Below are 25,972 nucleotides of genomic sequence, written 5' to 3'. Positions count from 1 at the left end.
GCCATATGGGCCCATCAAATGGAAACACTAAACAAAAGACTGATATATTTAGGAACGCTAAATACAAACCACTTTACACAGAAGTGGCCTCACAAACTTAATTTAATCTGCTCCTTCACAATTCCCCCCCCACCCACACTTAATTTGCGTATTTCACAGGAAAAAGGGCAGTTTCTGGTTTCTGATCCAGTTTTTCTTGTTAAATGCCTCAGGTCACTGCCTGCTCACACTGCCGCTGTGAAAACGCTTTTCTCCAAGACATTTAATTCAAACACAAGTTCAAAGCGAAAGACCCAAAATCATTCCTGAAGGCTTGAAAGACCCATTTTCCCGCCTTTGTATTCGCTCGCAGTGCAAGATTGTATTCAGCCAGGCTTGTGCAAACACATGTTCCAGGAACTGCATAAAAGGCATCAACACTGGGTTCCTCAGCGGGTTTATATATGTTTAGTAAAATGCACTCTCCTAAGACACTGATTGTCATTTTGATGAAAATCACCTGACCAGGCACTTACACAAAGTAAATGGTAAATGGGCTGCACTTATATAGCGCTTTTTCCAGCACCTACAGGGTACCCCAAAGTGCTTTACAAAGGCCTCTCATTCACCCATTCACGTGCACATTCATACACTTACACAAAGCACAAGAGATGTTTTCTATGAGCCTTACTACTGCAAAAGATGTTGTATGTTGACATGGATTGATTGATTTTTTTTTTTTAATTTTATGTCTGTGGACATTAGCATCATATTTCAGAAATTAGATTTCTCCAGAGAGAAGAGCTGCCAATCACCTGTGCAGCCAAAGGTGGCAGTATTTCTATTCGGCCTTCTTGTATTTAAAACACGTACTTATAAATATCTGTACTTTCAGCGTCAGCGTCATGAATTACTTTACTGCAAGAAAATTTTGTCCGTACTGTTTTGTATTATTAATGTACATGCGATTAAACTGGTTTACCCTTTTTTTGAAGGTCAGATTCCAATTTTTCAACACTAGAGATCGAGACGCTGAGTCAATCGCACCAAAATTGGGATTTGTTTACTGAGACAGTTTTGTAAAACAGATTCCATTCCAGGAACGTCCATTCCTTACTGGAATGGACGTTCCATCCTCATATTGAACATGTCACTGACTTTCCACTTGTTCCCGTGTAATCACTGCTGGGAATTTAGGTCATCGGTCCATCCTTGTTCCCCATTGTGAAATTTGTGTGTTCATGTTCTCAGACTAAACAGGACAGCGTCAAGTTACACAGCAAACATTGAATAAATATATAAATAAATAAGAACGCCCAAATCAGTCCCTTCTATTTACACTTCACCGACTGTGATGAAATAGTACATTTAATGACTTGCAAAATCATGTTTTGCGAAACACTTGTGTCACCGTTGGATTGAACAATGCTATAACTTCCATCAGGGCAGGACTCAAAATGGGACAGCACTAAATTTCACAAGTGTTTATTTTGGATTGTGGTAATCAACATTGGTGTGCCAAGCAGATAGTCACCACCTCACTGCAGGTATAAATACCTTCCATCAGCGACATGCAAAACATTGTCAAGAGGGCACATTAACCCACTGCTACAGAGATGGATAATAGGAAGCAAATGTGGTAAGTGTGAATAACATCCCACAACGATCTTTAATTTATTTTCAACACAGAATATCTCTATTCTGTATTCTAATTTCTGTTGTTCATCGCTCCGACAAATCTGTGCAGTTCCTTCCTCTTCCGCGGCAAAAATGCTCCACCGCCAGTCTCTTAACAGTAAATTCTCACCATTTTTAGACAGTTCTTTCAGTCTTTTTTTTTTTTTTTTTTTGAATGACATTTCACCTGCAGCCTCAGACCCTTGACAACCTCTGGAACCTCATCTGAGCCGCAGGGCAACGATTAGCTTTGGTCAAACCATTTTCAAAACGGTTCACAAATTCTGAATTTGCACAACAACAAAAAAAAAATCTTCTTTGATTTTGGATTATTTACCCGACCTGCCATACTGCAGCTCAAATGTATGATAACATTTCCCCAGTGTTGTCCACTGATTTTGGCCAAGTCCTGCATTATTTAAACAGCCATCGCTGAGTCCGGCTGATCCTCTTGAGACTATCGGGATGAGAATCGACACAAATGCCCAATTTCATCATATCCAACCCAAGATGTGCACAACTGGTTTGTTAAAGCTGCTTCTCCCTCTCTCTGTCCAGGTCTTCTTGGGCTGTGTTGCTCCTGGTTGCACTGCTCTCCATTGGGTATGTGACTCACGGCGACGAAAGCGTCAAACACTCCAAGCCAGGTAAGACATGCGTGTTTGAATCTGCGATTCTAGATTTTCAAGATGTCTCATATCGTGAAACACACAGCACACTGCGATGCTAGCGGTTAGGAAAACGTTGAATTATTAAAAAATAATTTGTACTTCTTGCAACTCATCAGCCAAGAGACAGATCACCCGAGTTCGCACATACTGATTAGTTCCACTATCAACCAGACACCCACATACAAAACACATCAATATTATATATGGCTTCAATTAACTTTAATTAATCTATTTCATGCGCAGCTTCATTGTAAATGTATAAGGAATGCATATAAAATCCATATATGGAAAAAAGGTTCTGTACTTCTACCCCCACAGTCCCACATAATAATAATTCCAACATGGAAACATTGAAATTCACCCAGTGCACTCTCAATGCAATCGCTGCAAGACTCGCACAGGAATCTGAGCCGCGCGTGGTGCGGTGTGGTGCGGTGCGGTGCGGTGTGCGTGTGTCCAGTTATCCAGCACGGTTCCACGATTGGACGACATGACTGCTGATGGTTCTCCATCGCTGTCAGCCTCTCCGACACGTCCGGCTTCATGCAGAGACACGGGAGGGCTGAGGGTGGCAGGTCTGTGTGCCGCAGCCTGGCTCCAGGCTGTGGAGTGTGAAGAGGCGGGAGGGCAGGGCACTCCCTCGGGGGGGCCGATGCAGTCATGCCATACACTCTGTGCAAGGCACACACACACGCACTCAAGAATGCACGCAGGAGACAGACGACTTTAATAAAACATGTTTTTTTTCCCCCAACCGTTCTGACGGTAGTTCCCCCCCCCCCCCCCCCCCCACACACACACACACACGTCACTGCTGCTGCTTTTCTTCGTCTGTTTTCAAATTATTTGAAGAGTCTCTGTGACTTATCAAACTCATTTAAACTCCAGATGAAGAGTTTGAAGGGAAAATTCTTTTTTTTTTAACCAAGCCACATTGAATTTGGTCAAAGTACTTGCGCAGTTAAAAAAAAAAAAAAAAAAAATAGAGACTGAAAAAAAAAGAACGTCGACCTTTGGCAGTTGTCAAGCAGTCCCTGGATTTGGTTTTGGGTTTGGTACTGGCCTATCATTTCTCAGCTCAAATTATTTGTTCTGCAGCATTCGGTGGGGGGGAAAAAAAGTGTATTGCATTGCAACTCTTTCTATCCACACGTCCCCAGAGAGTTACATCTCAACTTTTCAGCCAGTCGCCAGAGAGAGGTTGGGGACAGAGACTGAGAGGGAGACTCTGTGTCAGCTGACAAAGGTGGATATACTGAAGAGAACACTATTCATGAAGCAGGCGCATTGTATTGTGATTGTATGATGATTCATCAAACTCATTAGTCATTCAATCGTGTGAGCCCTTATTTACTTCGCCTTGTTTGAACAAGACGATGAAAAATCCCCCCCCCCCCGTTGGATTATGGGCCGCGCTGCAAAGACACTTACATCAAAGCGGAGGGAGTGGGCTGATGGCTGCCGCTCTTTGCTTCATTATGAATAATTTCTTGTTATCACGCTCGGAGGAAAAGTGGCTTTTGATCGTGCACTCGCACACGGTGCAAGCAGCGAACCTCCGGAAGGGATTAGAATTTGCTTCATGCGTGCTGTGCTGCACATATGCAACAGAGAGATAACACTGGTGTGGCGGAGATCATATTTTATTAATTTTGTATAAGGTATTGTTGAGCGGAAACTAGAACCCCCCACCAATTCCACCAACCCCACCAACCCCACCCCGCCAAATTAAAATGAAATAAAAAAAAACTGATAAAAGTTTAAGACGTGTGCAGAAGTTGAAGGACTGGAGCCAGTCAGGTGTCTCCCCGTTGTCATCATCATCATCATCATCATCATCGTCTGGGCTTCTGGCCCTGATCAGAACCGACTGAGACCCAGAGGTACTTGGGTTCCACCTGCATCCCAACCAGATAAATGCTAATAGTGTATTTCAGAATTGGTATTTAAATATGCAGCACATGAAACTTTAATGTTTTAAACAATTTCTTTTACTGAGACCAAGATCAATATTTCATGGCCGGTTTGTGCTTTTTGCAACAGGGACGCAGAGAGACCTGTGTTCTTTTTGGAGTTCAGAGTTAGCTTTGCATCAATAATGGATGTCACAGCAGACTGTAAACCTGGACAAAGTCTTGTTTTCTGTGGAGTCTGTGGCAATGTAACAGGGGCCTGGCAAAAGAAATAAAAAAATAAAAAATAAATTAAAAAAGTAGGGGGAGGCACAACTAGGTAAAACTCTTTTGCACTTGAACTGTACAACACTGCAACACTGGACACTTTGTATCAGCGCTCCTAAATCATAAGGCATTAGACAACTTTTCCGACGTTAAAATTGACTGGAAAGACGAGATCCACTCAGAGCCCGCTCCTGTCTCAGCAGCGCTGCGCTCCAGGCGGATGGTCGGCGGCACGCTGGCTCCCATCGTCCCCTGGCAGGCCATGGTCTTCCTCTCCGACAACATACTGGAAGGAGGGTACGCAGGGGGCGCTCTCATCTCCGACCGCTGGGTGTTGACGGCCGGCAGGAACCTCTTCGTGAGGAAGAATCGCGAGCACACCCAGGGCGTCAGTCCTCGCACACCCAAGGTGTACCTGGGAATCTCATCGCGGGTGCAAGCCAACGAGTCCACAGAGGTCGCCGTGGAGAAGGTGGGCTCGTGTTAACTCCTCCTCCTCTTCCTCCTTTCGGCTGCTCCCTTCAGGGTCCAGCCACAGCCAATCAACCGCCTCCATCCGACAGTCTCGTCCTCCACATGATCTTCTCTCATCCCAACTAACTTCATGTTTCTCTTTCACTACATTTTTAAATCTCCTCTTTTCTTCCTCCAGTCCTCCTGCCTGCCACTTCCACCCTCAGCGTCCTTCTACCCAGATATTCACGTCTTAACCATCTCAGTCTGGCCTCTCTGGCTTTAGGTCCAAAACCTCTGGCTAACATGATCCGTTTGGTGAAAAATGACATCTTGAAAAACGATATACTCTTATTGAAGCATTTTCAAAAAAATCAATGCAATTGAATGGAGTAGCTCAGCCGGCGCAGACACCAAAAAAAGTTTTTGGCTTCCGGGTTACTTGCAGATTATGCCGCCCATAATGTGCACCAGGGCATATCAGCCAATCAGAACGAGGGGAGACAACGTGTATGGCGCTGTGACATCACTCCCGGGATTTTCTGGGAATCGTTCTTATAATTCATCCATGATTTCTGCCCCCTGCAGGTCATCCTCCACCCTAACTTCCAGGCTGAGACTAGCTGGGACAACGACTTGGCCCTCATCAAGCTGAAGCACTCGGTGGTGATGAGTGACAAAATAACGCCCATCCCGCTGCCTGAGAGCGGCCAGGACCTCCGGGACGTGGTTGTGGGTGCCATTGCTGGCTGGGGCTGGGGCATCTACCTCGAACAGGTGTCGTCGCTCAAACACCACATCCTCCCTCTGACACGCGCCTGTGGATCTCTGCCCCGGGAGGATCTGCGCATCGTTGAGGACCTCATGATCTGCACCGGCCCGAACATCTGGGGCAATAACGTGTGCGACAGGGACGCGGGAGGCGCCCTGGCCGTCATGGACAAGCGCACGGGCGACGTCTACGCCGCAGGCATCCTCTCCTACGACAAAGCGTGCCGCCAAAGAGAACAAGCGGTCTACATGAACCTGCAGTCGTATCTGCCGTGGATCCACAAAGTCCTGCGAGGAGACACGGAGATGTCGGTGGCTTACCGTAACGCGTCGATGTCCAAGATGATCGAATGGGCCCAGTAGTGGCTCTGCCGCGGTTCTTCTTCAGTTGCGGGTCCGTGTGAGCACGATTGATGTTGTATTCAGTGAGAGACAAAAATAATAATAAATTTGACTGATTGATTTCTGATTTCTGACCAATTCCGTCTCTTGCATTCTTCCATGTTCTCCACTTAACACAAAATAGTCCCTGTCTCTCTAAATGTACACTTTACAGACAGCAAATTGATTTTTAACAAGGCCATTGCAGGTAAAAGGGCGTTCAGTTCCAATTTGTGGTACTGCAGTTGGCAAGAAAACAGGTAGACTGTTAGAGACTGGTGACAAAAAAATCACCACAGCCAAAAATCAACTGAATCCTTATTAGGGTTTGATGTGCAAAGATACACTTGTCATACTAATAAGGTAAATTACCAATAAACACTTTGAAATAATACCATTATAAATGCAGTGACACTGGTAGTGTGCATCTATAAAAAAAAAAAAAACAGTCAGGATAGTGAGAGGTGTTCCACTCTTTGCACCTCTGACGTCAAAGGCCTTGATGCAAAGGCTGGGCAAGTTGCTGGTCAGCTATTCACAAAAAGAAAACAAAACTCCACAAGCACTGTTTGCCTCCTGGATTCAAGAGAGAATTTCAGTCCAAACCTTTGTTTCTCCCCCGAGCTCCTGCTAATCTACATTACACACCAGCTTGGTCTCTTCCCACCTGACCGTCTGTTTTGCCTGAGAGAAACTTTTGGCTCTGATTTTTGGCTCCGTCTCTGTGGTCGCCAGTATCATCCTGGCAGGTCAAAGATCTTTTTTTTTTTCTTCTTTTCCTGTGAGATCAGCAGGATTCCAGTGTAAAATAAGCAAACAGCTGCCAATGAGCTGTGATGAAATGTCCCTTTATCTGTTGTGCAGCTGGGTGTAGGAGGTTCTCCTCCGTGGCTTTTCAAATATTAATATCCCTGTCAGAGGCGATTACTCTGTAGCAGTCTCACAGTAAACTCTCACCAGCTCCATCACTGGCTGAGGTCACAGCGCAGCGTCACACTGCTTTATTCATCACAATCAGCAGCCTAACTGCCTCGCTTACAATGTTATGTGTATTTATGTCATTGTATGTATATTTTATGTCACAAAAGAGTCTGATGCACATGTGTATGTGTGCGTGTGTGTGTGCTTGTGTGCATGTGTGTGTGCTTGCATGAATGTGTGTGTGAGAGAGAGACTCAGTTTTATACAAACTCAATACATGAATAAAATGCTCATTTTAAAAGACCTCAATTAGGTCAATTATCAAGTTTTATAATGACATTTTTGTGTGATTGGTTTATTAATACGAATAGACTAAATATAGATCAATATGAAAATAGGTATTAATGACATTTCCTGGTTGGAAAACAGCAACAAGGTGCATCCAGCGGTAGTCATGTTAGTCAGTCACAAAAAAAAACAGTCTAATCACCAGGTTGGATGTTTTTTCTTACCCTCATGGCCTCCAGCTTTTTGTTGGTCCGGTGACAGTCGGCAAAGAGTATTTATATTCCTCTATTATGTTTGGAAATGTTTACCATGTCAAAATACCGCCAAGATTTTTACATCCATTTACAAAAAAACTCTTTCCCTCCCTCTCTCTCTACCTCTCTCAATGCAAGTGATCTAAGACGAAGGACATCTTAACCATGCACTCAATGTGGGAGAAAAACACCACCACCAATAAAAAAAAACCTAGAAAAAAGCTTAGCAGGTTTTCTTTCTCCCATCCATGTGTCCTTGAACATCAAGACCCAGCCAACCAGCAAACCAGCTCATGTCTATCTAGCCATTATCAGAACCTCTGACTGCAGCCTCAGGACCCTCATTCATATTAAAGTGTCTACGTGGAACCTTCTGTGTTCATTGATTTCCAGCTCCTGCTTTGGGCAAGAAAAAAAAAGCTTTGTGACACAAAGTGCCTGCGAGATTTCATTTATCTTTTTATTTATGTATTTGGAAGCAGGTAAAAGAGATGGCGAATGTTTATGTCCGACAAAAGACAATTAGTGGTAGTATGACGGCGGAGGAGCAACATGCTGCCAACCTGAGCGATTGGTCGTGTGGACGCTGGCATGAGGAAACACTCCTCAGGTGCTCCTCTTCTTCCGGGTTGAACACACTCCCCCTGTCCACTGCCTTTGCCTGCTCTGTAGCGGCGCTGTCGAGCCCTTCAGCTCGCCACTCACTGCCACAATTAGCATTCCAGGCGACTCAAGGTTCCTATCATTCCGACCGTGCTGCCAGTAAAACGTCAAAAACGATCGTCTCCCCGTGTGCGTCTGGCCCTTCGAGGAAAACGACAGTCTTCCTCCCTCTTTGAAATTCCTCTGCGGTCGCGGCTGCTTCTCGCCTCGTGTAGGAACGTGGCAACAGCCGAGCGGCGTGGGCAACAGCATGTTCTCGCGAGTTGTCGTCTCATTGTGCGGCCGCAAAAAAGAAAAGGTCAACGGCGACTGTGTAAAGAGTCATCCCACATTCTACCTCCACCTCAAGGACAAAAGGTCTCGTGGAGTTATGGGTTTGTTCGTTTTTTTCCTCTTCTCGAGGATTTTTATCTGACAATTGTAATGCTCGGGGACTGACTGCGCGCTGTCGACACTTTGCTCTGTGAGATAGACAAATAATGTGTAGCCCTGGTTTCCATCGTAGATTGTTAAATTCAGCACCTCGGGCAACTGTGTGTGTTTCACACCATCTTTTTCAAGATCACGACTTTAAGTTGCACGGCTTTGATTAGGGTTGAGATCTTCGAGGATCATTATGCTAAAAATGTTCTGTTAAAAGCAAACCCCCTTACCCCCCGCCCCTCCCCCAAACCACACACACTGCCTTGACTGCTTTGGTTGGGACTGCCATGATCATCCAAGGCAATTACAGTCACACTACATTTACCCTTCAACCTCCTTCCCCTCAGCAGAGTGAAGCTGGAGAGACAGAGAGGTGTGAAGAGGCTTCTCACATGGCTCAAATGTGAGAAGACGTCTGTGTGTGTGTGTGTGAGTGTGTGCGAGTGTGTGTGTGTGTTTGACAAAGAATTTAGGGACTCCGGTGACGTGTGTGCGCGCATCCATGGCGGGAACGTGCGCGTGTCAACTTACGTAGCAGCTCCCTCGGTGGCACACGTGGAGGTCTTGTCAACTTGATTATTCTGCGCACGTTTAACAAGAGCGAGTTCGATCAATGAGCAAAAAGAGGAGCAGGGACTTTCGCGCCTCTATATGCGTAAAGATCGGCCGGAGGTAGATTTTATTGCCTCACACGGGGCCTCGAGATATTGCACAATGTGCCATTTTATACAATTTTCACTACCGTCGTATCGGCTTAACATCGATGTCGATCTTCAGCTGGGCTTTACATAACAAGAACTGCAGCAGAAAGAATCGTGTTGTCCACAAATGACTGTCCTTGGAAGTATTTTAAAGGTTGACGAGGTCCAAAGTGCCGCTGAATGTGTTGACGATGAACAACACTCGTCAAAACAAGCAGCAGTTCGTAAAATATTTCTGGCGCGCAGATCACAGAGGAGTACTTTGGTCCTTCATTGTTATCTGGGCCATCATCGTGGAGTCTAATAAAAGTGAATCGTGTGAGTCTTTTTTATTTGTGGGATCATCATAAAACCGGGAATCAACAACCCGGCGCCAGCAGTCCTCTGGGTGTTAACTCTTCACGGCAGAGAGAACAAACTGAGCACAAGGTGTTCCCCGGCGCAGGCTGTCGAGTCCGTTCTACACAGGAAGAGCGACACCTTTCTGTGGCAGTGGGGTATGGCACTCTCCCAGTGGGCCCTTGTCCTCTGCCCGGTGATGAAGGATGAACCGCTCACGCTTGAACACTGGGGTCGTTCACCCTGTTGCGATCTTAGCATCAGCTGCATTTGGTGCCAAGACTTCACGGAAACCAATCAGCGGTGGCCACCATCAGAGGGTTCAGTTGGTCCTTTTATTTCCATCAAATGAATACATGCCAACAAAGTGAAAGGTTAAAGCTTCACTAGTAAAATTTCTCGACCGTACTAAAAGGCAGTACCTCTACTTTACTGGAGTTGTTTTTGTTTTGGGTTCGTTTTTTTTTTTAGCCCTACTTTCATTTTTACTTCACAACATATTTTTTAATGAGTTGAACATATTTACTCCAAAAACTTTTCTTTTTTTTTTTTACAGGCATCATTACTCGTTTCATTTATAAACCTTTTGATCAAACTGTACTATCACGGAACCCTACTGATTTGACATCAGCAAACAACAAACAACATATTTAACATTATTATTATTATTATATTTAGACTTAGGACTATGAAGATATTAAAACTCAAAAGTATACTTACACTTACAGTATGTACTTATCGTAATATTACTAATAAAGACAAAGCACCACACACAAGTATGTTCTACTTGTGTGTGGTGCTTAAATATCATTCGGCAGAGTGCTTGTACTATGACTCTCGTCAGGGTCTCCAGTACTTTGTATGTGTCTGATTAGTAGAAATGAAACACGCGATGCACTGCTTCACTTCACATCTCGTCAGCAGTTTCCTCTAGTCCCCCCACACAAACTCGAGGGCGCAGCCCTTCATCTTTGACCTGAAAACGCTGTCGAAAAGCTGGTCCTGCTCCTCTGTGAAGGTGTTCTTCCAGTCTCCAATTTTACCTAGACAATGAGAGGAAAAAACGAAAAGAATGACGACTGACTCATGCAAATGACAGAGCCAACAACCGGGTCGCAGACCTGCAAGAATGTCCGATAGATATGTTATGTGAGTAAAGTCCCCGAAAATATACAAAAAAAAAAATCTTGACTGATTAACAGTCATGAACTCTTAGCTTACAAAGAAACTAAACTGCTGTTATCCGATCTGAAACGTCCGTTAAAAATGGTCAGACTGTTGGAAATGAGAAAACCCCACTGGTGCTCTTCCAGTAAGCTCAAATTTCTGCTCTTTCACACTTTGTCTAAGGCCACTAAAAACAGTTGGATCCTCTAGAAGTCCACGCCAGCACAGAAGACATGAACATAGTTTTATGCTGAAGAGGACCTCGAGCTGCTGTTTCAGGCTGCACCATCACGTTTCATATGCATACATTTATTGGATTTACAACATTTTTGTTTTAAGAGATGTTCTCCTCAAAACTCATTATCAGTGCTTCACACCCAGGCAGTTGGACGGAAAGCCAACCTCATCACATATGACACCACCCAAACCTTGCACAAGTCCTTCCAACTCCTGCCATCAGGCCGCCAATACAAAGTCCCCCCGCCCCGGAAAAACATCCACAAGAACTCATTCATAGCCATTGCAATTAAAATTTAAAACACAACAGCTTGATATTATCTATTTATTGTCTATTTATTATTTTAGAGTCTTAAAATTACACAGTGTTTAAATCCTATACTTGTGTTGTTGCTTTTTGTTTTTTACAGAAATCAATGTCTCTCTGGTTTCATGTGGGCCACGTGAAAAGCATGAGACAAAGTTTTTTTTTCTGATTCTAATATGTCAACCTTTTTCTTTTTATTAGTCATAGCTGTACAATCAGTCACTGTTTTAATTGCACTTCACACATTACATAACCTGGTTCCCACCTTTCCTCATGAAGGCTCCTTTATTATGGTCCATTATCTCTGCAGGTATCAGACTGTAATTGACCATCCGGTTGTCTTTCATGCTGTCGAAGTTGCAGTGTTTGGCACAGCTGCTGAGCTCGTCCTCTGCCAGGGGACGGCGCAGGAAGGAGCTCACCTTCTGAATGGCGCCTCGCAGGTCCTGGGGAGACAAAATGACACTGACAAATCACCAAATCAACCAAAGGAATGGACCTCATGTTGAAACTGTCATTTCTTCTGGTTCTGCTTTTGAATGGACTTCCTTCAGTTCTGTAGGTTAGAAGTCAGCGAAGTTAAGCGTTTATCTGTTTTTTATTACTTTGGCCTCGGCCCATTGCGTTGCTATCTGTCGTTGTCACTTGTGTTTTTCTTCCACTGTATCTTCACAGTGTTCGAACATCGACCCATCTTAGCACACAGTGGCGTTCAGCAGGATGAGGCTCCATTCAGGATTTTTTTTTTTCTTAGGTTTAGAATGCAAAAGTAAAACCACTGTGTCATGTGACACCCACTAAGCAGCATGTTTGCAGATTTTAGCAGAGTTGTGGCCACACCCGAAGCCTCAGAATCTGGGAACTAAACCTTGACGACTTAGTAGATTCTGCTTTACCCGCGACATCTCCTCATACGTGATCTGAAGCAGATTGCTCTGCGTGTCCGCCCCACGGGTCCAGTCCTTGACGTGGTCGAACCAGGAACCGTAGCACACTGAAACAGGCAACAGTCCAGTGACGGGAGAGCCTTCTGCACCATCTCGCTGGAACACATCCACGTTTGACTCAACTCACCCGCGCCCTCTAGGAACTGGTCTAAAAACTCTGCAAACGTGCCACACTCAGGAAGGAACGCTGCCATTTTGTGGAAGTGGAAGAAGGACACGGCCACGTCTCTGGGGTTCCTGCTCACATACACGACCTGCAACGGGACACATTGGTTCATGGATACTTGGCAGTGAGAATTAAAACCATGCAAAAACAAAAAACAAACAAGCAAATAAACTCACTGATCCAAGTGAATGACAAGAGTGGTCATTTTAATTCAATGCCAAAAAATACCACTGTCTTTGAATCTGATCTTCCTGTTGATATCCAAGTAACACATATTTGTAAAAATACCTCTTGCCCAACTGTCACAGCTTGTCACCTGACCTTGGTTTTGGAGCCCTGGAGGGCAGGGGCCAGCAGGTGAAAAGGCAAGTGTGTGGTGATGACCCGAGGTGTGACGGACGGGCTCTTCAGGAGAGAAGGAAAGTAGTGCTGCTCCAGCCACGGAGCCCGGGCCCAGTTTGGGACAGTGTGGGACAAGTGAGGGTCACCTCTGTTCAAAACAAGACTGACGAGTTCCTGCATCCATGTGGTTCCTGAGATTAGGGAGGAATTTCCGCAATTATTTCCTTTGCTGCAAAACATCCTGGGGTTTTTTAAAAGGATCTCATGAATAAATTGTACTATTTCATATTAAACATTCAAAGTCTGCCATCACATTCATTCAGCAAATCCCATAATCCACCAAAAAGCAAAAGCAAGTGGTGATATATGATTTGTTGTCACTTAATGCCCGCCGCGGTTCTCCTCTCTCCTTACCTGACTTGGGGTAGGAGGCGATGAGAATATCCGACTCCTGGAATGGGAATTTTAGAGCAAGCTGCAAAGAATCCTGAGTGTGCAGATGTCCGGGAAAAGAAATTCCGTGAAACATCTCCATGACGTTCAGCCTCTCCATATCCAACCTTGATATGAGAGTATTAGGTTGTCTTGATCCTTCTCCTTGTTTTGCTCTGCTGATATTCTGCCCCTGCGCCAGCTGTGCCTCTAACTGGCTGCTTCTGTACTCTTGTGTCTTTGGCAGGCAGTGGGTGTTGCCCATCACAAATTACAGAAATTACCCCAAAATCTTTTGGGAAAAAGAAATCTAAACATGACAATGTGTTTGATTATCGGCCTGGTTAAAAAAAACAAAAAAACCTTCAATTTCTAAAAGAAAATGTTCATAGCTATGCAGCGGTATGCAGCGTGTCACATCTTTAAAGTGGACATGAAACACAAAGCAGTTATCATAATTTTAAAAAGGTCTCCAACCCTAAAATGATTACATACTGTATGTTCCAAAACTGATGGCAAAAGGTATTTCAAAATACGGCCATTTAAGTTTAGCTGTTATGTGCGGTCTTTAATTTTTCCAGTTAAGATCGCTGGATTGACAAGTTTAACCACCAATGGCGTGACGTCACCAATGGCTAAACTTATTTCACTGTATGTTATACTGCTGTATTAATCATATGCAATCGTACTTTGATTGTTTTATTGGAGTGGAGAGAGAGAATAATTTTCAAGTAAATGTGTTCCTGCACGTGGCATCAGACTCAACATGCTGCCTTACACATTTAAACATTAGCATTTAAACATTAAAGGAACAAATCAATGGAGGCTTGAAATAAAGGTTAAAGGTTTATCAGCCTGCCACTGGAAGCATCTACAGTGTAAAGACCGAGGTCAGAAACCTGTCAGATAAACTTGCAGACACGGGGAGAACGCCGCCTCCTTGGTTATGACTCCCGCCTCTGCTAATGGGAAACAGACCTGCGAGAGAGTAGGAGGAGCGACAGGACGGCTGCACATGTTAAAAGCTGAAACCGCAAGGGCACAGACTGCAAAGTGAAGAAACTGTACAGATAAAAGCAACAACAAAAAATACCAACAAAAAGAAGATAAAAAATCAGGAATCCGGAGTGAGTGACGGCAGCTCTACGGCAGAGAGGAAGATAAAATAACGTGAAGGCCCTTGTGAAACATTTTTAGACATGCTGCTGCTCTCAGCTGTGTGTTTGGCACTGTGGGTGAGTTGCTGCCCTGCTGAAGATACCAACATGACAACTGCATTGAGGCTGATGTCTGAGACGCCGCTAATCGATGGGTAAGCGAGACGTCAAACAACAGTACAGTGACAACTGCATACATTGCATCGCTTTTTGTATAGATGAGTGATCCAGGCATGTTACAAAGTTGTATGTTTCAGCGTGTGTGACATTTTTTCCACAGCCACAACGATCTGCCCTGGCAGTTTCGAAAGCAGTTCAACAACAAGCTCAGCGAAGTGGATCTCTACACACTGAGTACGACTCACACCAACATCCCAAAGATCAAGGAAGGGCGTCTGGGAGCCCAGGTAGGACAGAATGTACACACACACACACACATACAAATCATCTCCTCAATGAACCTCTTCACATTAATGGTATAAATTCACACAGGGTCAAGAGTAGAATTTTGTTTTTAAGCTCTTGTGTTTCTGCTAATCTCAGTGATAAGAGCTAAACTCAGGGACGGTGCTGTGATCAGGTGGAAAGTGCAGTGACATCAGTGGCGACTGAACTGGATGAGTGCTGCCCTTTTAATTAGTCTTTCAGTTCAACTAATTGCTGACGCTCTTCCCCAAATGGCAAAGTAAGTGCTCTGAGCACAATACAAAAACGGGGGCTCCAAGGAAACGGGGCCAGCTGCAGAACTTGCCGGTGACGAAACTACTCGATCACTCAGCGAGACTCACTTCTGAATGCAAAAACACATTGCATTTTATGGGTCTTGATTCCTCCACCATTAAATCCACCATCTGGCCTCTGCACTAAAGATGAGAGGATGAAAAAAATAAAGAGGAAGAGTAAACCATGAAATGAGGATCTGCTGAATCACTCCAAGGTTAAACAATAAGTGGACACGCTGGCGTGGGATTCTCAGCGAGTGCGTTAGGACAGAAAAGGAACACTTGAAGCCCTGATGTGGTGAGACTCTGCTCAGGCAGTTCCTCTCCCAGAGCTACACATTGCCACAATAAACCATGACCAACAGGCCAGGACCATAAAGAACTTCCCTCCCAACAATACATTACGTAGCCTCACCTGCGTCATCTGCGTCTGGTATTTTCCTTTTTGATACGAGCCCTTTCTTTATCGAACAACACTGTGCAGCATGTCCATAGGGCGCAATAACAGTTATACCACTTCCTCATCAGCTACCATGTTTACAGCCGTCGTCTGTTGTCCTCGTCATTCATTCTTACCTCGTCTGATTTGAAAATCAGATTTCATTTCTTTAAAGGAGATTTTTTTTTTAATTTTTCAAATGTTTGTTTTTCTATATTGTTTTTGGTATTATTATAGAGGATTTTGGTTTTGAAAGGTTATTCTTAAAGGTTATTATAACAATATCACCCCCACCACCACAATACTACTACTACTACTACTACTACTACTAATAATAATGATAGAAATGATCAGTCAGCCATACGCTGGGGCTCAGTCAGTCAAGTTTAGTAGTAGTAGTGTTGTACATTCTATTTGACTGCTGTTGTTTGTTTCTCTGTTGGTGCATTTGTTTGGTTGTTTACTGTTGCTCTGTAGTTTTGGTCGGCCTACGTTCCTTGCGACACCCAGTTCAAAGACGCGGTGAGACAAACGCTGGAGCAGATCGACATCGTCCACAGGATGTGCCAAAAATACCCAGAGGTGTTCCAGTTCGCCACCAGTGCCGCAGGTGAGGTAGTGGTGGCGACGGCTGTTCTCCGCCCAAACATTCCTCGTCCGGGCCTCGTCTGACGCCGTAATGTCCCCGCAGAAATCGAGGCGGCCTTCGAGGCGAATAAGACGGCCAGTCTGATCGGCGTGGAGGGCGGCCACTCCATCGACAGCAGCCTGGGAACCCTGCGCATCATGTACTGGCTGGGGGTCCGCTACATGACGCTCACGCACTCCTGCAACACGCCGTGGTAGGAGAAGCAACACACACACACACACACACACACACACACACACACACACACACACACACACACACACACACACACACACACAGGGCCCATTTAAACTCTTCTATAAGCGACTTAGTCCAAAAAAAATGTAATCAGTTTGTAAAGGTACAAACTTAGTGCTCCTTTCTGTATTGACAGCTCGTCAATATTAGTCTTTTCGCAACCATTTTTGGCGTTCCCAGCTGACTAAATGACAGAATGCACTTTTGGCACTAGAAGCTCTGCCTCTGCCCATCGTTATATGCAGTCAGTTGTTCTCTTATTGTTCTCCGACTTCATCCCACAGTCCAAAAGACACGCACAAGTGGAAATTTCGGAGGAAATTTGAAGTTTGTTCCTGTCCATTGTTTCTGCAACAATCTGGCAACTTGTCCTGGCTGTAACTCTATTTCACCCCAAGACAGCTGGGAAACGATCCAGCAGCTAAGCAACACTGAGTGCAGGAGAAGTGACAGGCAATGGATCGATTATAACTCAGTCCAAAACAAATTGCATGAAGATTTTACCACTTTGGAATGACTCTTAAGTAAACTGTTGCGTATGCTCCGGGGAATGTCATACTTACTTAACTCATTCGAGGGCCCATTTCACTCAGACATGATAAATCAGCTATCTTCCATCCTTCCATCTTCTATTCCCGCTTCCTCCTTCACCCAGGGTCGCAGGGGTCTGCTGGAGCCTATCCCAGCTGTCATTCTCTGAAGGGCCACATTGAAAGACAAACAAATATATGCCCATTCAATCAATTTAGAGTTCCTAATTGGTCTCACATGAACGTTTTTGGACTGCGGGTGGTTCATCATCCACCCGACTAGCTCGACTCGTGGGGGATTCCTGTCACTTCTCTCTAAGTGCTGGGTCAAAGGGGGTCTATTGCTTTTTAGAGCTCTGGGAAGAAGCCGTCCGCAAGTCTTTTTTTATTGTGTTTTTGATGTTCCTGTGCCGCTTTTCTGACAGAAGCAACAAACAGAACAAACAAATACTGGACGTGCAGATAAAAAAGAATTACCACCCTTTAAACTGGCCTGGCTCCAGTGCTCTAGTCTTATAAAGGCTGTTGTAAAAGAGATAACATTGTGGTAAAAAGTTCAGTTAAGACGGGTGTCTGGGATTCTTACCATGACTGTGCTTTCTGTCGGCAGGGCGGACAACTGGCTGGTCGACACGGGGTCGCACCAAGCTGAAAATGGTGGCCTGTCTGAATTTGGCAAGGTGCGGTGGCTGGGCATGTTTGTTTCCCCCGACCCATCTTTATTGCTTTCATTGCCCAACCTGTTGCATAACTATGGTTATCAAAATGATTTTCAAGCCCAAGGTTTGAATAACGCCCATGCATAATACCCCTGTACAGTAAAATTATATCATGTACAAATACATAAAACATAAATCACATTTGGGAAAAAATTAGATTATATTCCTCCTATATTCCTTTTCATTTATCATCATCTACCGTCTCACCACACTTACTTAAATGCTCTTAATGTGTTGTCGTTCTTTCTCCCCCCCGTCAAACTGTTTGCCTGCAACAGGCAGTGGTTATGGAGATGAACCGACTGGGGATGCTCATCGACCTGGCACACGTGCCGGTCGAAGTGATGAACCAAGTGCTGAGCATGTCCAGAGCTCCGGTGATCTTCAGCCACTCCTCTGCCTACGAAGTGTGCAAGCACAAGAGGAACGTCCCCGATGATGTTATCAGGATAGTGGTGAGTGTTTGGTGATTCTTTGTTGTGAAATTGGAAGACTTTCCACTTGGAATTTTCTTTTTGACGGCGTCAAGAGTCCCGCAGGACAGGAAATTGAGAACGAAAATGATGTTCCTCAAAAAAAAAAGCTCAAGAGAACTTGGGAGTTTTCACAAGATTTCACTTTTTGATCGATGTTGTTTCTTTTAATGATGCAATGTCATAATTTCTTCGCATCTCCTTATCTCTGCGGATTATCCCCTGCAATAATCTTCACTGGTCCAAAGGTTTGGGAGTGGTATGTGATTTACCGTGTGTCCAGTCCAGCAGACAGTAAAACAATAGAGTCATTGATCTCCACTGTAAAATAACAAAGAGATTGCAATGTCAGGAACGGGAATCCTGATAAGATTACATCATGACACCAACAAAAACCTGTACTTTTACTGCGGCCTCTTATCGCAGCTCCTGTTTGTCAAAGGACAACAGTGTTTTTTCCCCTCCTCTGGGTGGGATCATTCAGATCGGTCACTGTCTGTCTCTGCAGAAAGAGAAGAGAGGAGTCATCATGGTCAACTTCTACAACGACTATGTGACGTGCAGCGAGAAGGCCACCATCTCCGATGTTGCAGGTGAACTTCAGGGGCAACCCTCTCCAAGCGCAAACCACCGTGAAGGTCCAACATCTCAACAGCATCTCGTCTTCTCTCTTATCCTCTCCTCTCGCCGCAGACCACTTCGACCACTTGAAGAAGATAGGCGGGCCTGAGATCATCGGTTTTGGCGGTGACTACGACGGCGTGACGAGGTGAGTGCAAATCGCCAGATGGAGGCTGATGAGGAGCAGGTACGACTGTAACAGCTAGAAAGTCTTTTCACACTGAGAGGTGTCTCACAGGATGCCGGATGGTCTTGAGGATGTGTCCAAGGTGCCCAATGTGGTGGCTGAGCTGCTGAGGAGAGGATGGAGTGAGACCGACGTGAAGTCGGCTCTGGGAAACAACCTGCTCCGCGTCCTGAGGGAGGCCGAGAAGGTGGGTTGGAGACGCACACAGACACAAGTCTCTGGCAGAAAGAAAAAAAATGCATTTGTACAGAAGCACCCTCACCAATACCCCTCCCTATCCCACCGGGAAGCACGTCACCACACTGACCTTGACATTCTTTCTTTTGAGCAAATCACTGATAATGCATTTTGCATCTCAGTGCAAGTTTCTAAATGCTCACAGAGTGACGTCCACCCAGATGGACGCCTACTGTGGTCATACACCCATATTAGTGGGGAAAAAATAAAGGAAAAGAAGAAAAGAAAAAAAGAACCCCAGAGGAAAAACATATATTTTGGATTACATTTGGGCTCTATTACAACCTTTTCGCTCTGTCTGCGTGGCATCTTGAAACCTGGGAGCAAAGTTTACAGGACGTCTCAGGTGGTGAATGGGAATGCTGGTATATTAAGTGGAAGGTGGAGGTCCCAACTGGCAATGGCTAGTTGGGCCCAGGAACCAGCAAGGTCTTGAGAATCACCTCTGATTAAGACCAACCCCTAATTGGTCCTGCAGGAATCAAAACGTCACATTTAGACTGTCGAGTCGACTCTGCCTGACTGACGCGCCGACTGTTTATTTTTGCGTGTCAGGTCCGCGACGACATGAAGAAGACACAGCCAGGCGACATGCCCATCCCGCTTGAGGAGGTGACGAACCCGTGCAGGACCAACACCGGCTACCCCGAAAATGGAGCTGCCAGCACAGGCTCACTCAGCACACTGACCCTTCTGCTCGCACTGGCTCTGGTGGCTCTGCTCACACGTTAGCATGGAAGGCTGTTGTTCCTGATTCTGGAATCATCGCACAAAGTGGCCCGATGATGATTGAACTGTCCCGTAGTAGCAACTTTTTCTGGTCCAAGGTTTGATACAAATATGATAATCCAAGGGCCAATAAATCACTAATTTAAAACCGATGTTTAACAGTTTTAATTAAAATCAGTGGAAACGGTTCAGTCTGTTGAGGCCAGTTGTCTACATTTCTATAAGCAGAGCACCACCCAGTGTTCTCAAAGAAGAAAGTAATTTTAGAGGCCACTTTACTGAACCGCCATTAACTACAATTTTGATAACTGCCATGTTATTTATGCCTGCTAAAAAAAAATAAAAAATCTCTATATATTTTCAAGTCACTTCATGTCACAAATTCTCCGAGCATTGAAAATGAAACACGTGTTTTGTGATAATCAATAAACAAAAAACCTGTCTCTCTGTGTGAAGAAATACAAAAAAGAATGTTTAGTGCCCTCTAGTGGTCTCCCAAGAGACAACATTCCGCAGCAACTCCTCGCTCAAAATGTGGCTTCTGCTGTGGCCCAGTCTGTCAGCTTGGATTCATCAATGACAGGTGAAGGTGTGACGATAAACGCTCCAGCTGTGCTGCTCAGAGGGCCGTTTCAGATTCGGTCTCCGCCAGTGTCTCGTACTCTTGGTCCTGCGATGCGGTATCTGACAGCGAGAGAGGGGGAGTCTCCGGGTTCCCGTCGGGAATATCCGCATGTTCCTCCAGCGCCTGGGCGGGTGTGCGCTCCACGCGAAGGCTTTTGCGCCGTTGGTCTTTCCAGAGGTTCTGGGCGCCCAGCTGTTTGGCGCCATCCAGCGGAGACGGGAGGATCAGCGGGCGCCGCTGGCTCTCGCCTTCCTCCAGGAAATCTGGAAGAGGCCTGCGGTTGCTCTCCGGCAGGCGGAGTATGACGATGATGGAGAAGACGGTGAAGAAGGCCAGGATGAGGTGGTAGAGGTAGTAGAAGTCAGTCTGGAGGCCCACCAGGAAGGAGGCGGCCGTGCCGGCGCTGTATGACGCCAGCACCAGGCCGAGGCAGCCGCCACTGGTGGGGGGGGGGGACGAAGGGGGCAGGGGAAGGGGTGGGGCAGACCGGGAACAGGAGGAATTGTTGGGGGAGGGTCAAGACAAATAATCTCATCTCAAAGACTGTCAACTTGGCATTTCAAGAGAGATAATTTACTCAATGACACTTACTGATCCAGTGTGTAAAATTTCGCTTGATTTACGTTTTTGTGTTGGTAAAGGGGGAGGAGTGAAGACGCCGCATTCTAAAATGGAACCACTTGATGTCACTGGTTATTCTTCAAAATCTCCAAATATTACACGCTTGAATGATAACTGCCATTAACGTACATGAAGTGTCATGACGCTAAATGGGACAGCGTCATGTAAAGTGTTATGCACACCCATTCAAGTAAAGTGGTACCACTTCAGTCTTCAGTTGCGATTGGCTATTTGGGGCCTTAAACTACCTTGTAAACACTTTGTTGAGGGTATAATTCACAAATCAGGTCTTCCATCATATGCATCCACATGGCACTCACCGGATTACAGTGGGCATCACCTCGCAGGCGAAGAAGACACTGAGCACGGCCAGTACCTGGCAGAACAGCAGGCCCACGGTGGACAGCGCCAGCACCAAGACGCCGTACAGGTCTGAGACACAAACTAAATCAGTCGACAGCTGCACAATCAGAATCTTCTGCACACACATCACAGCTGTGAGAGTCTGTGAATCATGCCTACAGCTCCCAGCATGCACTTTCAGTTCATGCGGTTAACGGTCAGCAATCAGGCTGTGCAAAATGAAACATAAGATAGAATTTCTGTGTGTATATATGTGCATATATGTAAATACGTGCCTCTATTTTCTTATGTGTACATATATATATATAGATAGATATGTTGTGAATATGTTAATGTTTATTTGTCAAACCTGAGACGACCTTTATGTATTGTTGTCATTTGTAATCCTTAAAAATATAATTTAAAAAACATGAAGATGATTTTCTTTGTGGGTCATATTTCATTTTTTCAAACGTCCACAGGGTTTGGTGGACAGACAGAGACGTGGACGTACTCTGCTTGAAGGCCAGCAGCAGCAGCGACGGGAGACATGTGGCGATGGCGGAGAACAGCAGAACGCCACGCCGGCCGTAGCGGTTAGCCAACAGATAAAGGAAGACGCTGGCCGCGGCGGCGGCGCTCACTCGGACGTAGTAGTTCAAATAAAAATGGGTGGAGTAGCTGTAGAGGTCCGTGGTGAAACAGTGCTGGATGGCAGCCGCTGTGAAGCTGCAGGGAAAAGAGGAAGAGGAGGAAGAGAACACTGAGCGGTTTCTTTTATTGTGCCATGCTGAAATTTGGAAAGTGGGGGCGTGACCGAGGTGTATGTGCACATTGAAAAAAATTAAATAAATAAATCTCACACTGTGAAGCTGAGGGTGAGGCAGTTTCTGCGGGTGACGGGATGGTGCAGCAGCGACAGCAGCGAGTAGAATCTGGGCTGACAATCCTCCTCGTACACAGAGTTTATCTCTGGAAGCAGAACAGAGGCTGCAGGGGTCAAACACCGTGTTTTTTTTGTTTTTTTTAAAGAAAAAACAGCGACATCAAGTGGTTACATTTTAGATAGCAACACTCTCTCACATTAATCCCCTTAATCCCTCTCCAGAGCTTCCCAGTGAACTACGGTGGCCGGTGAGCACAAACCTGGGTACCTAATCCACTTCTTCGTTTAAAAATGACAAAACGCATTGTCCATCTCAGGCTTCCTTAGAAATATGGTGATGCAAAATGGCAACTAGCTGGGAGCAAGACCCTTGCTGGATGTATATTCTTATATACATGTAAGAACCGTTCTAAAAGTAGGAAAACCAAATTACATTTATCGTGCTGAGCATACCCTTTTACTTAGGTATTTATGGGTTGTATGTGACGCTTTTACCGATATAAAATGATAAATTAAGTAAGTAAATGAGTGAAATTCGTGGGTGCATGTGTGAGTGCGCGTGCCCACGTACCTGACAGCAGCGAGTCAGTCATGGCCACCCCATACAGGAGACACACCTGGTTCCTGATGGTGAATTCCTTCAGGCTCCACTTGACCTGAGGGATCTGAGACGTGGCCAGCTGCCAGCGAGGAGACTCAGGAAACACCGAGACGCAGCTGATGGAGGGAGAACAAAACAAAGAAACAACGGCAACGTCATCACATCTGGGAATCGCAAAAGTGTTGAGTTGGACGGAAGATGGGAAAACCACCCGGAGCGTCTCATCATGGCTGTGAAAAATACGTGCCATTGCCATTTGAGGAGGAGTTCCCACTGGAAGTAGAAACAAACTGGTGCAGGAGACACTCGCAAAATTCAAGATTTCTTCACAAACTACTAACAAAGTTCAGATGGAATTATTTCATGTTTGAGTTAAAAGTTGCCTGGAAGAGAATCTGGCCTCATTGTCTTCTGACTCACCACCAGTAGGGGAGCAGCAGGACCAGAGGCAGGGTGACCACCGCCTGGAGAATCTGCCAGCTGTGACACGCAAGAGCCACGGCAGGAAGAACCGTCTCGGCTCCGACGGCGAACAAGACGGCCACCATGGCCACTGTGAGGCGATGGGGAAGGTCGCACAGCTCCAGCCCTGCAGGACAGAACACGCCAGGAGACACGCTGCTCAAACAACACAGGTTGGTTTGCTGCACAGTTTGCACTTTTGTCGCTGATTAGAGTTTCAACAAATGTGTATTTTTTTTAATTTGATGTAGCATTCTTTCACCCCTTCTAAAATTAAACAACAAAATAAAATAATTACACAACATGTTGGAAGCTTCAATTCACTCATCTTTATAGAAAAATGTCAGAGAAGAAAAAACGACACATTTCTCAGCCTTTCTTTGCTCCAATGGCTCTTTCATTCAGATTAAATAACAACAGAAAATGAAAGGTCTCACAAAAATGTCAGAAAGTTTTTCTAAGTAGGTCTAAGTAGTGTTTACACTTCTGAATGAGATTTTCCTTTTGTTTGCAAAGGGGAATAAAAAGCTCATAGTGCTCATGTATAATGTCACGTTTAATTTGCCGGTGCAGGATACTCACTGGTGATGTAGGAGGACACAGAGACGCCAGCCAGACTGAGGCCCTGACAGAGGCGCAGAGGCAGAGAAACTACAGAGCTTTCTGAAAAGCATATCACCGCCCCAAACACACAGGACAGGATGAGAGCAAAGGTGAAACAATGGCGACGACCCAGTCTGAAAACACAGGCGCAAAAATCATCAGTCTTGGTTTTTTTAATGTCAACAGATATATACAATTTTGAAGCTCGGAAATCCGAGTGACTTGGTGTTTGCAGCTAAAATAAAAAAGGGAAAATGGTAACTGAGCTCTGAAACATTTGTGTGTGAAGGAATGGACGAGGAGCTCCATGTTGTTAGTAGCTGTCAATTGGAACGGTGAAGGAATCCAGTTTTTTTCTTGCACCATTAGACATACTGCTGTCAATAAACAGGAAACTAGAGGAACGGAAAAGGTTCCACTTCATGGTGATTGCTACTTACCGGTCACATAAAGCACCAAACACAATGTAACCCAGAATGGAGCCAGTCACAAAACAGATGTTGTGCACAGGGATTTGCCAGGAGTCCTTGCAAACCAGGTTCCACTGCGGAACAAGACAAAAAATAAGTCAACTTAAGTTCATTTAAAAAGACAATTCAAATTTGTTAAAGTCACTGATGGTTTTCCAAAGTCTGTTGCTGCACCAAACAGCTAACCACGGTCTCTAACTAAGCATGGCTGCTTCATTTGTTAAAACAGCACCCTGGTACTTGTATCGTGTTTATACAAAGGTTTATTTCTGTGGAGCCCTAAATAAAATTTAAAGTGTCAATTCATAACCAAGGCTTCAACATCACTTTAACTCTTGAGTTGAATCACTTTCTCCCAGATTCTGACTGGTACAAAAGGTTGAAAAAAAAACAACACCACACAGGTGCCGACGCACCTCTGTGACAAAGTTGCTCTGGAGACCCACTTCAGTGCTGTACACCCAGCCCCGGGTGCAGGGCACCCTCTCCCACTCGTCGCTGCTGCCAGAGGCCTCGACGGAGCCGTTCAGGTTCTTCAGCAGCTCGCAGCGACTCGGGCCGCCGTCCTCGTCCCAGGGGATGCTGGCCCTGATCAGCTCCTCCTCTGTGAGGTTGCTCATGGGCAGGAGCAGAGGGTCGGGCCTGCAGTGGAACGTCTCCGGGGTCATCGTGAGGAACATGGAGCTGGTGACGTTGAGCGCGACCGCGAAGCTCGGGAACCAGCTCCACACCACCACCTTTTTGGTGTAGCGGCCGAAGCCGCCGATGCGAGGGAAGAATTTTGTCTCGTAATCCATTTTGGATAGAGGCAGAGATTTGTGGGGACGGTTGGTTCTGCCGGTCTCAGAGGAGAGGGTGACCCCCCGTTTGGCCCTGGAAGACTGCATGTGCAGAGTCACGACGTGCCCCATCAATCGAGAGACGAGAACTTACGATGTGTAATATCCCTTCACCTGGAGAATATAGTGAAGGTGACTGGGGCACCTCTCCGCCCGCCAACAACCATCAAGCCTGACTGAAACTGAGGGAGAAATCTGCATGTCTGACCAACAAAAGGCAGCGAATGGAAAATCTGTTATCACGGTCAAAGATTCTGAGATAAAAGTCCAAACATTCTGAGCTCAAGGCCATTGAGTTCAGAATTATAACACAATTTTAAGAGTGGCAGTAAATAATGCACGACTGGATGCCAAATGATCCAGAACAACAGAAGAAGAAATGTGGATTTTCCCCGTCAGGCCCAACATAAATGCCATTGAGGATCCAAATGTAAGTTCTGTATGATGAATCTCAGACACACATGCAACAAAGGCAAAGGGCACACAAATCAAGGGTGGGATGTCTCTGTACTGTTGTAAACAGT

The 25,972-nt window shown here is 45.4% G+C and overlaps 4 protein-coding genes and 1 long non-coding RNA gene across 7 annotated transcripts; 3 read left to right on the top strand and 2 right to left on the bottom strand.

Annotated features, from left to right (window-relative positions):
- Positions 1 to 1,464: 1,464 nt before the first annotated feature.
- On the top strand, positions 1,465 to 6,200 carry hp (haptoglobin). 2 transcript variants are annotated; one of them, XM_076021016.1, is made up of 4 exons: positions 1,465 to 1,618; positions 2,215 to 2,303; positions 4,711 to 4,979; positions 5,549 to 6,200. In XM_076021016.1, the coding sequence occupies exons 1-4, from the start codon at positions 1,596 to 1,598 to the stop codon at positions 6,092 to 6,094; spliced, it is 927 nt and encodes a 308-aa protein (XP_075877131.1). In that variant the 5' UTR covers positions 1,465 to 1,595; the 3' UTR covers positions 6,095 to 6,200. The 2 variants fall into 2 exon arrangements, with proteins under 2 accessions (XP_075877131.1, XP_075877122.1); XM_076021007.1 differs by having other exon boundaries at positions 4,708 to 4,979.
- On the top strand, positions 2,310 to 3,079 carry LOC142885078 (uncharacterized). The gene is made up of 2 exons (XR_012926244.1): positions 2,310 to 2,888; positions 2,929 to 3,079. It is a non-coding gene; the product is annotated as an uncharacterized LOC142885078 (long non-coding RNA).
- Positions 6,201 to 10,076: 3,876 nt separating the features above from the next.
- sult5a1 (sulfotransferase family 5A, member 1) lies at positions 10,077 to 13,527 on the bottom strand. The gene is made up of 6 exons (XM_076020529.1): positions 13,282 to 13,527; positions 12,847 to 13,058; positions 12,487 to 12,613; positions 12,309 to 12,406; positions 11,678 to 11,858; positions 10,077 to 10,744 (listed from the first exon to the last, which is right to left on the bottom strand). The coding sequence occupies exons 1-6, from the start codon at positions 13,418 to 13,420 to the stop codon at positions 10,632 to 10,634; spliced, it is 870 nt and encodes a 289-aa protein (XP_075876644.1). The 5' UTR covers positions 13,421 to 13,527; the 3' UTR covers positions 10,077 to 10,631.
- Positions 13,528 to 14,176: 649 nt separating this feature from the next.
- Positions 14,177 to 20,147, top strand: dpep1 (dipeptidase 1). The gene is made up of 10 exons (XM_076020972.1): positions 14,177 to 14,611; positions 14,737 to 14,863; positions 16,095 to 16,227; positions 16,309 to 16,459; positions 17,644 to 17,713; positions 18,031 to 18,207; positions 18,734 to 18,818; positions 18,919 to 18,994; positions 19,085 to 19,220; positions 19,826 to 20,147. Exons 1-10 carry the CDS (start codon positions 14,499 to 14,501, stop codon positions 20,000 to 20,002), a joined length of 1,245 nt encoding a protein of 414 aa, XP_075877087.1. The 5' UTR covers positions 14,177 to 14,498; the 3' UTR covers positions 20,003 to 20,147.
- A 2-nt stretch (positions 20,148 to 20,149) lies between these two features.
- slc22a31 (solute carrier family 22 member 31) lies at positions 20,150 to 25,648 on the bottom strand. Of its 2 annotated transcripts, none has more exons than XM_076020884.1 (9): positions 25,026 to 25,648; positions 24,580 to 24,683; positions 24,119 to 24,273; positions 23,495 to 23,663; positions 23,045 to 23,190; positions 22,451 to 22,559; positions 22,102 to 22,316; positions 21,566 to 21,677; positions 20,150 to 21,063 (listed from the first exon to the last, which is right to left on the bottom strand). In XM_076020884.1, the coding sequence occupies exons 1-9, from the start codon at positions 25,518 to 25,520 to the stop codon at positions 20,619 to 20,621; spliced, it is 1,950 nt and encodes a 649-aa protein (XP_075876999.1). In that variant the 5' UTR covers positions 25,521 to 25,648; the 3' UTR covers positions 20,150 to 20,618. The 2 variants fall into 2 exon arrangements, with proteins under 2 accessions (XP_075876999.1, XP_075877006.1); XM_076020891.1 differs by having other exon boundaries at positions 25,056 to 25,648.
- Between the last annotated feature and the right edge of the window lie 324 nt (positions 25,649 to 25,972).

This window comes from Nelusetta ayraudi, unplaced genomic scaffold, assembly GCF_046127955.1.
Source record: "Nelusetta ayraudi isolate G7.1 ecotype Tasmania unplaced genomic scaffold, CSIRO-AGI_Nayr_v1 ptg000002l, whole genome shotgun sequence".
In the NCBI taxonomy this organism is placed as follows: Eukaryota; Metazoa; Chordata; class Actinopteri; order Tetraodontiformes; family Monacanthidae; genus Nelusetta; species Nelusetta ayraudi.
This window is presented reverse-complemented; position numbering and strand designations above follow the sequence as displayed.